This window comes from Propithecus coquereli, unplaced genomic scaffold, assembly GCF_000956105.1.
Source record: "Propithecus coquereli isolate 6110/MARCELLA unplaced genomic scaffold, Pcoq_1.0 Scaffold76, whole genome shotgun sequence".
Lineage (NCBI taxonomy): Eukaryota > Metazoa > Chordata > Mammalia > Primates > Indriidae > Propithecus > Propithecus coquereli.
In genome coordinates, this window is record NW_012153729.1 from 8,113,538 (window position 1) to 8,125,611 (window position 12,074).

The 12,074-nt window shown below is 55.5% G+C and overlaps 1 protein-coding gene across 1 annotated transcript in view; it reads right to left on the reverse strand.

Moving 5' to 3' along the window:
* QRICH2 (glutamine rich 2) overlaps nt 1-12,074 on the reverse strand; it is a 37,166-nt gene that overhangs the window by 931 nt on the left and 24,161 nt on the right. Inside the window, exons 6-19 of the mRNA XM_012662243.1 lie at nt 10,272-11,984; nt 9,254-9,339; nt 8,693-8,790; nt 8,093-8,207; nt 5,480-5,734; nt 4,546-4,668; nt 4,374-4,448; nt 4,035-4,199; nt 3,781-3,902; nt 3,143-3,208; nt 2,844-2,945; nt 1,922-2,122; nt 1,056-1,197; nt 557-644 (exon numbers count right to left, since the gene is read on the reverse strand). Of these exons, the coding sequence (XP_012517697.1) occupies nt 557-644; nt 1,056-1,197; nt 1,922-2,122; nt 2,844-2,945; nt 3,143-3,208; nt 3,781-3,902; nt 4,035-4,199; nt 4,374-4,448; nt 4,546-4,668; nt 5,480-5,734; nt 8,093-8,207; nt 8,693-8,790; nt 9,254-9,339; nt 10,272-11,984 (3,351 nt within the window). The remainder of the gene's footprint in view (nt 1-556; nt 645-1,055; nt 1,198-1,921; nt 2,123-2,843; nt 2,946-3,142; nt 3,209-3,780; nt 3,903-4,034; nt 4,200-4,373; nt 4,449-4,545; nt 4,669-5,479; nt 5,735-8,092; nt 8,208-8,692; nt 8,791-9,253; nt 9,340-10,271; nt 11,985-12,074) is intronic.

The window sequence follows — 12,074 nt, forward strand, 5'->3', positions numbered from 1 at the left end:
AAATTAGCTGGGCGTGGTGGCACATGCCTGTAGTCCTAGCTACTCGGGAGGCTGAGGCCGAAGGATCGCTTGAGACCAGGAGTTTGAGGTTGCTGTGAGCTAGGCTGACACCACGGCACTCTGGCCCGGGCAACAGAGCAAGTATATGTATAAAATTAGCTGGGCGTGGTGGCACATGCCTGTAGTCCTAGCTACTCGGGAGGCTGAGGCCGAAGGATCGCTTGAGACCAGGAGTTTGGGGTTGCTGTGAGCTAGGCTGACACCACGGCACTCTGGCCCGGGCAAGAGAGCAAGACTCTGTCTCAAAAAAAAAAAACAGAAAAGACAGGGCCACCACATCCTGGCCGGTTGGCTGAGGCTGGACAGTTGTCTTCCACCTGCAGACATTCACCTGGTGGCTCTGGGACAGATCTGAACGTTTGGAGTCAGGGAAGTAGAGGAGGAAGGCACCCAGGGGCTGGTAGCCCAAAGAAGTGCCAGGCCTACCAAGGGAATAGCATCCCTGTGGGACCCAAGCAAGGAGACTGAGGGGCCCCTGGGCTACCTGGACACTCACTGTCTTTGGTCAGGATGCCTGGCAGCCTTGTATCCATCCGTCCCTTGTAAATATGTCCGTCCAGGCCCAAGATATCCACCTCGTCATGCTGCAGAGGTGGACACGCACCCATTACCACTGGAGCACACACAGCCTCCCCTCTGGCCCTGCCTCCACGAAGGCTGGGTGCAGAGCGCTGCTGTCTCCTGACTTCTGGCACCAAACAGTGCTCAGAACCCTCCTGGGGGACTCTGGGCAGCACCAGGGCAGAGAGACAAAGTGAAGGGAGGTGGAAATGGCATCATTCTGAGGGCCAGTGGTAGTGCTGGGTTGGGAGGTAGCCAGGATGGATTCTTCCCCACAAAGGATAAGAACCTGTGGCTTTAACTGGGTCTGAATTAGAAACTGCCTCAAGGCAGAGGGCTGGATGAGGTGACTTCTGGTGGTGTCCCTGGAATGACTTGGGAATCTGGAGCCATGTCAGGGCCTTCCTCCCTGGTGGCGCCCAGCAGGGCCCTACCTTCATGGCAATCTGGATCTCCTCAGCAGGACACAGGCCCTGGGACAGGTGCTGCAGGCGGCTGCGGCGGTACGGGTAGGTGAGGGTGTGGCTGCCCCCACAGCGCCGGGGCACGGTCGAGTAGGTGTAGTCATCCGGCACCCTGTGATAAGGACACTGTCCTGTGATGGGACGTGACCTGGGACCCACCCATGGTGGGGCCAGCCTGAGGGAAGTCGGGCAGCTGTCTGCAGGGTTTGCAGGAGTCAGGGCAGACTGGGACACGGGGGTGGGTGGGCCAAGCAACCTCAAGACTGGACCACCCTGAAGACCACACATATTCACACACTGTCAATCACACGCTCGTACGTACACACACACACTCATGCGCGCATGCATACACTCGTGCACACACACACGCTCACACATATACTCACACCACACACTCACATGCTCACACACTCTCAAATACACTCACTCATACACATACACGCTCACACACACACTCATGCTCACACTCATACACATGCTCAGATTGACACACATGTACACATGCACATATACACACACAGACAACACATATACACATATGCTCACACATACACTGACACATACACAGCACATACGCACACTCGCACACCCCGACACAACACACACACACGCTCGCGTGCACATACATAACACACTCATGCTCACATGTACACACTGACACGTACACTCGCACACACACAACACACATGCACACTCTCACACGTGCTTCCTTGTCTCCCTGGGGCTTTTGCCAGCAGCGAGGTGAGGCGCGTGTCCCCGTGGCCATGGGTGGGCAGAAGCCACGCCCAGTCAGCACAGTCCGTGCCCCTCGGACCCTGGCCCGCCTGCGCCCTTACCGTTTGTAGCAGGGGGAGCTGAGGCACTGGGCCTGCAGCAGCTCACGGATCATCTGGCTGCTGGCCTTGACGGAGCCCCCGAAGTGGATCTGCACCTTCTCGATGTCCATCAGCATCTTGGAGTGCATGGAGCGCAGGCGCCCCACGCTCCGCTCCATCTGCGCCAGGTCGCCCCGAGGGAAGGCACTGCCCAGCCTGAGGCTACAGAGCAGGACGGAGGCAGGGTGGGTCCAGGATCAGACAGGACCCGAGCCCAGATCCACTCTGTGCCTCGCCCTTGTGCGAGCCACTTCCTTCGGCCTCAGGCCCCTTTTTGTGAAGGGTCCTGTGTGGGCCAAGCCAGCCCTGAGCCCCATGAAGTGCCAGAGGTTTTCCTCCAGTGGAAAAGTACAGACGAGCCAAGTGGGCAAAGCCTCTGACCACAGGGGTGGAGGAGCCGACTTAGCCGCTGGCCTCTCCCATCCAGTCCCCGGCATCTGGCCCTGCATGCCTGGAACCCCTAGGGCTCCAAGAGCAGTTTGAAGGTTTGAAGTCCTCTTTCCCATGAACCCCATCCCTAGGGGGTGAGGAGGGCCTGAGCAACCCTGAGGCTGAACAACGCCGGCCCCGCCCCTCCATCCCCTCCCCCACCCCCAGGTTGCTGAGTCAGCTGAAGGATGGGCAGGTGGTGGGAAGCAGAGGAGCTCTCAGCTGCTACCCTTGTTAACGTCCCACCATAACTCACGACAGGTCTTCCTCCAACGCGCATGCCTGGGGAAGAGCTGGGAGCTAGTTCAGAAATCAGTTTAGTGGCTCCCGCTGTCCCAACCCTGAGGAGGAGGCCCTCCACACTGTCCCCCAGAGCTGCCCTCTGTTGCACTCAGCTGTCTGTGCCCCGGCTTCCCGTTCCAAGGCCCTGCCCCGGGGACCCCGCTGCCCGTACTTGCGGCTCTGCTGCCGGACCTGCTCCAGCTCAAACACCGTGTAGGGGCGCATGGATCGGTGCCCCGGCAGGCCCGGACCCACAGGTGTCAGGGGCATGATTCTGGAAAGGGGTGGGTCAGAGTGTGAGAAATCCCATCACCCAAGTCCACCTACCACCTACTCCCCACCTTCCACCCGCCTCCAGAACCTTCTGGACCACCCAGGCTGGGCCCCGGTGCAGGACTGAGAAGGAAAGGAAGGGTGGCGGGGAGCAGGGGAGGAACAGCCCTGCCGGGTGGGCCGGGCATGGGCACTCACTGTCCGGTGAGAGGTGTCTCCAAGGGGCGGTCGCATGAGAGGCAGTGGAAATGTGCCAGGAGCTGCCTGTTAGGAGGGGTGCAGGTGGAGGGTGAGCACTCTGCGCAGAGGGTCCCCAGAAGGGCTTGGCCCTCTGCAGGGCAGGCAGGCTGGGCGCTCAGCCCTCCAGGGTGGCAGATCCCGGCCCTGCTCCCAGAACCCACCTGCTCCCAGGCTCACGTCCCACATCTGCCTGTCCTCATCCAAGGCCAGCAGGTTCCCGAGGCCCCCCGGAGGGTGCCCTGTGTGAGCCTTGGGGGCCCTCTGGCGGCCAAGAATGGGAATCCTGGGATTCAAGCCCGCCACGGGCCAGACCCCCAAGAGCTGTCTCAGTTCAGGGGACTGAGGACCGGTCCCCGACCCAAAGGCATAGCACACCCAAGGCCAGAGAGCCTCATGCCACTTGCACTCCCTTTCTCCTCCTGTGCAATGAAGGGGCCTGAGCTGGAAGAGTCGAGCTCCGAAATCCTGTCCCTGCACCACGGGATGGTCCTGGGCAGGCTCAGCTGTGTGCAGTGGGAGCCGCTTGCTTGGGACTGCAGCCTGACGCCTTCCCGCACCAGCACAGTGTGCCAGTCTCCCGGTCTGCCAGGCCTCACCTCCGCATGGCGGCTGCCTCGTCGGCCTGGTACAGCGGAGAGCGCTCTTTGAGCTGCTGTCGCAGCGACTTCCACCGGTCCTCAAGCATCTGCTTCAGTGGGTCCAGCTCCAGGCGGTCCAGCTGCGGGGTCCGGGGTGACAGGTGAGCTCTAAGGCAGCAGGTGGGGGTCTGGCCGCAGAGAGGGTGGTGGTGTCCTGGGCCAGGGGCAGGACTGTGGCGATGGAGAGCCCCCAGCCCGCGCCTGCCCCACACCTTGCTGTCCATCTCCACGAGGAGCTTGTCTAGCATCTTCTGCCAGTCCTGCTCCTGCCCACTCATCTTGGCCACCAGCTCCTGCAGCATGTGGTTCAGCTGCTCCGTGGTGGCATCAAACTGGACGCGGCTCACTTTGGCGGCCAGGGCACTCTTGTCAGCTTTCTGCCCGGAGAGAGAGGAGGCAGCCCCCCACCTGGGAGAGAGCCATGGAGGGGCTCCATTCCCCCGGGGGTTTCCAAGAGCCCACGATCCTCCTGCCCCCTCCACTCCTGGCCTCTCAAAGAATGGCCAGGGAGACCTCCCTGGGACAGAGTGGCTCCAGGGCCTGGCACTTACCATGTCGATCTCCATCTCCAGGTGCTCCCTGTTGGCCTTTTCCTTTTTGAGCTTCTCCAGACCCTGGTACAGCACCTGGGGGCCAAGCAGGTGGAGATGAAAAGCCAGGAGCTGAAGGACAGGCAGCAGAGTCTAGCCCCCACCCGCTCCTGCTGCCCCACCGGCTGCTCACGTCAATGTCCTTCTGCTTCTGCCGATGGTCCTCGATGAGGTTGCTGGTCGTGATGTTGAGCTTCTCGCAGTCGCCCTGCACATGCAGGATGGCGCTCTGCACGTGGCCCAGCAGCTCCTCGTCCTGCAGCAGGAGGGACAGGAAGGATCTCTGAGGCTGCTGGGGTGACCCCTGCCCCCACCACAGTATTGCCACCCCCTGATAAGGTGGCCTTAAATCATTGCCCAGCAGACAAGCTAACTTCAGACCCCATCCTGGCTTTCCTTGGTTGCCTCCATAATTTCCCAGTAACGGTGGAGAAGGCTCTCTGCCCTTTCTGTGTGTCCACTCCAGCGGGACAGGAGCACCAGTCACCCACATCCCCGTGGACTAGCCTCAGAGGATCCTGGCCTGCTGGTGCAGGCGGTCAGTGGAGTGATAGAGGCTCAGAAGTGACGCTGCCCCATGGCCCCTGAGAGCTGGGGCGTGGGCTTTAGTCTCCTCACCTCCCCTGGGCCAAATCTGAATTCTTCAGTCCAAGAGGCAGGACTCACGGACTTGTGGCTGTCTCCACCCCTGCAGTAAGCCTGCCCTTTGGAGGGAATGGGAAGGGGTTGGGGAGATTGATATGCAAGCTGTCTCCTACAGCTGTGCCTGTGTCCCCATGGCACGTGAATGGCACTGCTCCACCCTTGGCCAGCCTGTGCTATCCCACCCCATAGTCTCCTGTCCCCAGAACTAGCTCTGCTGCCACCCTTGCTGTGACCCTGGGGAAGGAGCAGGGACTTTCATGGATCTAACTAAAGGGCTCCATCATGGAAAATTAACCCTCAGGCCCAAACACCCCCTCCTGGGGAGCTATGTCGGCCACTCCGTCTGCAGGCCTCCAGGGCTGTAGCTCTTCCCAGCGGGGCCATGTCCAGCTGCACCAGGAGGGAGGTGGGCAGAGGCTCACCTGGCTCTGGAGCTTGGCTTTCTTGGAGGGCCGGGAGGCAGCCAGGTTGTTAACCATGTCCTGGAGGTGCTCATAGCGCTGCACCAGCATGCTGACCTGGTGGCTCACATCCAGGCTGCAAGCTGGACAGGTGGCTTCAGGGTCGATCTGGCCAGGAGCTAGGGTCGTCAGGGCCTTGTGCGGGGCCATGCTCATGGACAGCAGCGTGGAGGAGGAGGCCATCATATTCTCGATGATCGTCCTGAGCTTGTCCAACTGGGTGCAGGAGAGACATTGGGGGCAGGGCAGTGAGGCAAGTCACAGCCACATTCTGGCCACGCTAGCACTACTAGTGTGGTATTTTCTGCCTCTCCCCTGCTGTGATCTGGGGCAGACACCGCATCCTGCGCCTCACAGGGCATGTGGCCCATAGCAGGCGCTCTGTCTGTTACGTAGTAAGTGGGGTTTTCCGGGAGTGCAACATTCATGCCAAACAAAGCCCTTGCAGGAGGGAGGTCTCTGGACCTTTCTCTAGCCAGCCCCTTGGTCCAGTGTGAGAACCTGTCTCGTCTAGCCAAATCCTAAAGTGCTGCTGCTTGTTAGTCAACCCATAGACACTCAGAGAGGACCCTGATGACACACAGGCCTTGCTCTGGGCATGGAGGCTGGGAAGGGTGGGCTTGCACCTGCTCCATCCCATCTAGCATGTAAATAACTAATGATAGAAGAATGTGACAAGTGCTAACACTACCACAGGTATCTCTCATGGTCTGGGTGGTGCAAATCCCTTCCAGGGAGAGCATCAAGACCCTGGGGTTGCTAAGCTCAGACGCGAGCTTGGACTGGCAGGTGACCTTTGCACAGTCTCCACTGCTTCTCAAGCAGGACAGTTGGCTTGGAGTCATGAAGCGGTGCACACCACTGTCCCAGCAACTCGGGAGAAGCCCAGAAAGTAGCTTAAAGCACAAAGGGGTTCCTAACATGAATGCCCTTGGCCATGCCTATAGTGGCTTTTCGTAACTGCTCCATCTGTGAGCAGTTAGGAGCAGACACCCCTTACTGGGAAATGACCAAGGATAGCATCATTCAAGACGTAAAGGCAAACACTAGTAAGAAAAAAATGACAACCCGTAGAGTAGGGGAAAATATTTGCAAGTCATATGTCAGATAAGAGTCTAGTGTCCGAAATATATAAAGAACTCTTTACAGCTCAAGAATAAAGAGAAATCAATTTAAAAAATGGACAAAGGATTTGATTAGTTGTCTATCTTTAAAGAAGTTATACAAATGGCTAAAAAGCACATGAAAAGATGCTCAGCATCATTAGTCATTAGGGAAATGCAAATCAAAACCACAATAAGATACTTCACACCCACTAGGGTGGCTATAATTTTTTTTTGTTTTTTAAGGAAGTTGGCCAGGAGTGGTGGCCACCCCTATAATCCTAGCACTTTGGGAGGCCAAAGTGGGGGGACCACTTGAGTCCAGTAGTTCAAGACCAGCCTGAGCAAGAGCGAGACCCCATCTCTACAATAATAGAAAACTTAGCCGGGTGTGGTGGCTCATGCCTGTAGTCCCAGGTACCTGGGAAGCCGAGGCAGGAGGATTGCTTGAGCCCAGCAACTTAAGGTTGCAGTGAGCTGTGATGATGCCCCATTGTATTCTACCCTGGGAGACAGAGCAAAACCCTGTCTCCAAAAAAATTAAAAATTAAAATAAAAAGGAAATTAACAAGTGTTGGTGTTGGTTGTTGGTGGGGATGTGGAGGAACTGAAACCCTCATACGCTGCCAGTGGCAATGAAAAATGGTGCAGCCACTTGGGAAAGCAGTCTGGCAGTCCCTCAAATGGTTAAACGGTTCTCTGACCCAGCAATTCCACCCAAGAGAAATGAAAACATGCGCGCATAAGAGCTTGTACATGAATGTTCATAGCAGCATTATTCATAATAGTCAAAGGGTAGAAACAACCCAAGTATCCTTCAACTGATGAATGAATAAACAAATGGTGGTACAGCCACAACATGGAATGTTGTTCAGCCATAAAATGAAGTATTGACACATGCTACAACATGGATGAATCTTGAAAACATCATGCTAAGTGAAAGAAGCCAGATGCATGAGGCATGCTGTATGATTCCATTCACATGAAATATCCAGAAGAGGCAAATCCATAGACAGAGAGCAGGTGAGTGGTTGCCAGGGGATGGGGGATGGGGAGAGACTGCTAAGGGGTACAGGATTTCTTTTCGGGGTGATGAAACGCTTTGGAATTAGATCGTGGTGATGGTTGCACAACTTCGTGAATATACTTAAAACTACCTTGTTTATTTTAAAAGTGTGAATTTTATGATATGTGAATTATATAATAAAAAAGAGAACAAAGGTTTAATGGGAATAAACAGACCTCAAAGGGGCACTTTTCCCTTGCCAAAGGGGTTGCAATCACCACACACCTGCGGCTTCAGAGCTGGCTTTGGATCAGGAAGGGGTTGACTCCTAGACACAGTGGCCTCATCCCTCCACACACACAGTGGGACTGAGGGGCCTGCTCTCAGACGGGCAGTGGGAGGGCAGGGCTGCCCCACTGTCTTCAGCCCACTCCAAGAAGGGAGCTGAATAAGTGAGATCCTCACCTGCTCTTGCAGGTAAAGGGAGGCTTCGGAGACCGAATTTTCCATGGCGGCCTTGCCCCGCTCCTGGCTCTCCCTCAGCTCGGACAGCTCCTTCTCGATGTCAGCCACAGTGACTCTGCAGTGCATGACAAGAGACTGCCTGGTTCTGTGGCCAGCCCAGAGACCCGGCTCACCAGCGCAGAGCCCTGGCTGTCAGGGGCGCGGGAGGATGCAGATGAGGGGTTTGCGCCACCCTCCCGTGGGCCCTGTCCTGGTAGTGGGTGGCTAGCATGCTGGCGCGAGAGGCTTCTAGGTGGTGGGACTGGGCATCGCGAAGAGAGCTCTGAGGGGCTGTAGGAAGTGGTGTCCTCCAGCCTCCAAATGGGGACAGTCTAAGGAGCTTCTTCTTGCCCTTCTAAGCCCCAGTCCTGAGCTGTTGTGGGAACCTGGGGAGTTTCTACTAGTCCCTTGAACTAGACATGGGCGACCAGAGGAGCAGACAATCCAGGTCAAAGATGGTGGTCAGTTTAGGGGCACGAGTGAGCCAACAGCCGCCATCACCTCCTCGGCTGAGAGTATGTGATGCCAGGAGACCAGCTGCACCTGGCTGGGGCACTTTACCTGAGGACACCCAGCTGCAAGCTCAGCTGGCCACTTTTCAACTCCTTCCCCGCTTCTTGCTCCCCTTCGCCCTCCATGATCCTTTGCAACCGGTCCAGCTACAAACCCCACAAAAGGGAGTGTCAGGTGGCCCCAGTTCCCGCTTCCCCTATTCCCTAATCCTAACCCAACCCCCTCTGACAAGAGCCGAGGTCCTCGCGGACACCGAGCCATCCGTCCATGGAGGTAGAAAGCTGGCATTGAGAGAGCGACTGGAGGTCTATCAGCCCCTTGCAATGACCTCGGGCTCCCAAAAGCCCCATAAACGGGGCTCGAAGGCTGCCACGTGCAGTGAAAAGAGCAAAGGCCTTGTTTGGCTCAGCTGAATTCTGACAGCTTTGAGCATCACTTTTTAGATCCAGAAAATGAACACCATGATATCTGAGGTGCATTTCCCGACAGGATGGCAAGATCCAGTGACATAATAATGTGCGGGAAAGGACAGTCTAACCCATCAAGATACAATGGCAAGTGCTACTGTCAGCATTAAACGCCAAAGTAGGTCGACCCTGCCTTTCTTACTTTTGCTTTTTCCTGCCGAACTTCTTTGGTCAAAGTCTTTAATGTCTTCAGCTGTTCTTGCAGGTCAGGTGGTATGGTCTTTTTGACTATGGAAAATGGAGGTCTTGTTATCTGAGAGGTTAGATTTCCATTTCTAGCCCCCATAACAATGAAGATTCCCCAGAGAACAACAAGACATATCACTTTATCCTGCTTCTCCTGGAGACTGGGGAGAGGGGTTGGAAAGAGGAAGACAGAACTGTCCTTAACCCATAAGAAAATCCACCTAATGCTTGACATCCTAAAAGGCTTTGGGACAATGGACTTGCCATTTCCATTCACCTCTAAAATCTTTTATTTATTTATTTTTATTTTTTTGTCAGACAGGGTCTCACTGTGTCGCCAAGGCTAGAGTGCAGTGACGTGATCACAGCTCACTGCAACCTCAAACTCCTGGACTCAAGTGATCTTCCTGCCTCAGCCTCCTGAGTAGTTGGGACTACAGCCTACACCACCACGCCCAGCTAATTTTTCTATTTTTTTGTAGAGATGGGGTCTCACCATTTCCCTGGCTGGTCTCAAGTGATCCTCCCCTGTCAGCCTCCCAAAGTGCTGGGATTACTGGTGTGAGCCACTGTACCCAGCTACAATCTTAATTATTCTCTGGGCCTAGAGTTGTGAAGGGGCAAATATTAAGTTTAATTCTTCAATGTTCTCTCGCCCCGTCCACCTGCCAATGCTTTCCCTCAGCCCAACACTTTCCCAGCTGCTGTCCAGAGGCTGACACAGCCATAAGAACCTGCTTCATTCCTCCTTGGAGGCTCCTTCTGTCCTACTGGTTTCATTCTACCCTTTGCCTACCTAGTTGTTTGGCCCCTGAAGGCTATGGGAGAACCTGGAATGACTACAAATGAAAATGTTGTTTTCAGGGGCTCAGGAAGAGGTCCAGCAGCCAGGAGTTCAGGCCAAGGGGAGGAAAGGATGAAATCAACTCAAAACTAAGACAATGGTCTCCCTTCCATGGGCAAGCAGTACTCACCCATGAGCGCCAGCAGGTACTGTATCTTCTCCAGATCAGTTTGGCCAGCTTGCTCCTCATTCAGATCCTTCATATTCTCCTTCAGCTCCACATAGAGGCCGACGAGCTCTCCCATCAGACGAAATGTTTCCATCGCTATGGGGAAACTGGGAGCCAATTTATCTAGGGAATCGCGTCGATCACTCTGGGCCTCACACCAGGTCTCACTCCCTTCTGATGAGACTCGGGTGAGGGAGTCTGAATGCCTGAAAAAGGTGACATCTTGGCCTGGGGCAGTCTGGGTAGGAACTCCAAGTTGGTGTGAGGCATCCATTGGATCCAAACGTACCTGGCCATGCTGATCTGCACTTGTGTCTACCCGGCGAGGCTGACCTGGGCCAGGTGGTATCAAATGTTGTTGATCTGGGTGTACAGATCCCAAACCTGTGCTTAATGGTGTGGGGCCATGCTGGTCTGTGCCACGATGCAACAAATCTTGCTGATAAGTTTCTGGTGGTACCAAACCCCTTTGGTCTTTACCTGGTGATGCCAAACCTTCACTGGCTAGTAGTGGTGACACCTGGTCATGTTGTTCTCTGCCAGGAGGTACCGCACCATGCTGATATGGGTGTGGTGACCAAGAACTCTGAGAATCTGCGTGGAATGTTGGAAAGCCACGAAGCTCTGTGCCTGGTGCTATCAAGCCTTGCTGATCCGCCCCAGGTTGTCTCAAATCACGCTGATCCATTCCAGGCTGCACCAAACCACGTGGATATGCACCAGGTTGAACCAAACCACGAGGATAGACACCAGATTGAAACAAACCACGTGAATCTGCACCAGGTTTCACTAAACCATGCTGATCTGCACCAGGTTGTACCAAACCAGGAGGATATGCACCAGGTTGAACCAAGCCGGGCATATAGATACCAGGTTGCACCAAACCCTGCTGATCCATTCCAGGTTGCACCAAACCCTGCTGATCCATTCCAGGTTGGACCAAACCCTGCTGATCCATTCCAGGTTGCACCAAACCACGCTGATCCATTCCACGTTGGACCAAACCACGCTGATATGCACCAGGTTGCACTAAACCACGCTGAACCATTCCAGGTTGGACCAAACCACGCCGATCCATTCCAGGTTGTGCCAAAGCACACTGGTCTGCACCAGGTTGTACCAAACCATGCTGATCCATTCCAGGTTGGGCCAAACCTCGCTGGTCTGTACCAGGTTGTGCCAAACCAGACTGATCCATTCCAGGTTGGAGCAAACCATGCTGATCGGCACCAGGTTGCACCAAACCTGGTTGAACTGCACCACGTTGTTCCAGACCATGCTGATCTGCACCAGGCTGGACCAAACCATGCTGATCCATTCCAGATTGGGCCAAACCATGCTGATCTATACCAGGTTGCACCACTTCAAACTGATATGCACCAGGCTGGACCAAAGTGTGCTGATCTGTACCAGGTTGTGCCAAACTAGGTTGATATGCACCAGGTTGGACCAAGCCAGGCTGACCTGCACCAGGAGTTACCAAGCCAGGCTGACCTACACCAGGAGGTACCAAACCAGGTTGACGTGCACCAGGAGGTACCAAGCCAGGCTGACCTGCACCAGGAGGTACCAAGCCAGGCTGACCTGCACCAGGAGGTACCAAGCCAGTCTGACCTGCACCAGGAGGTACCAAGCCCGGCTGACCTGCACCAGGAGTTACCAAACCCGGCTGACCTGCACCAGGAGTTACCAAGCCAGGTTGACCTGCACCAGGAGGTACCAAGCCAGGCTGACCTGCACCAGGAGGTACCAAGCCAGGCTGAC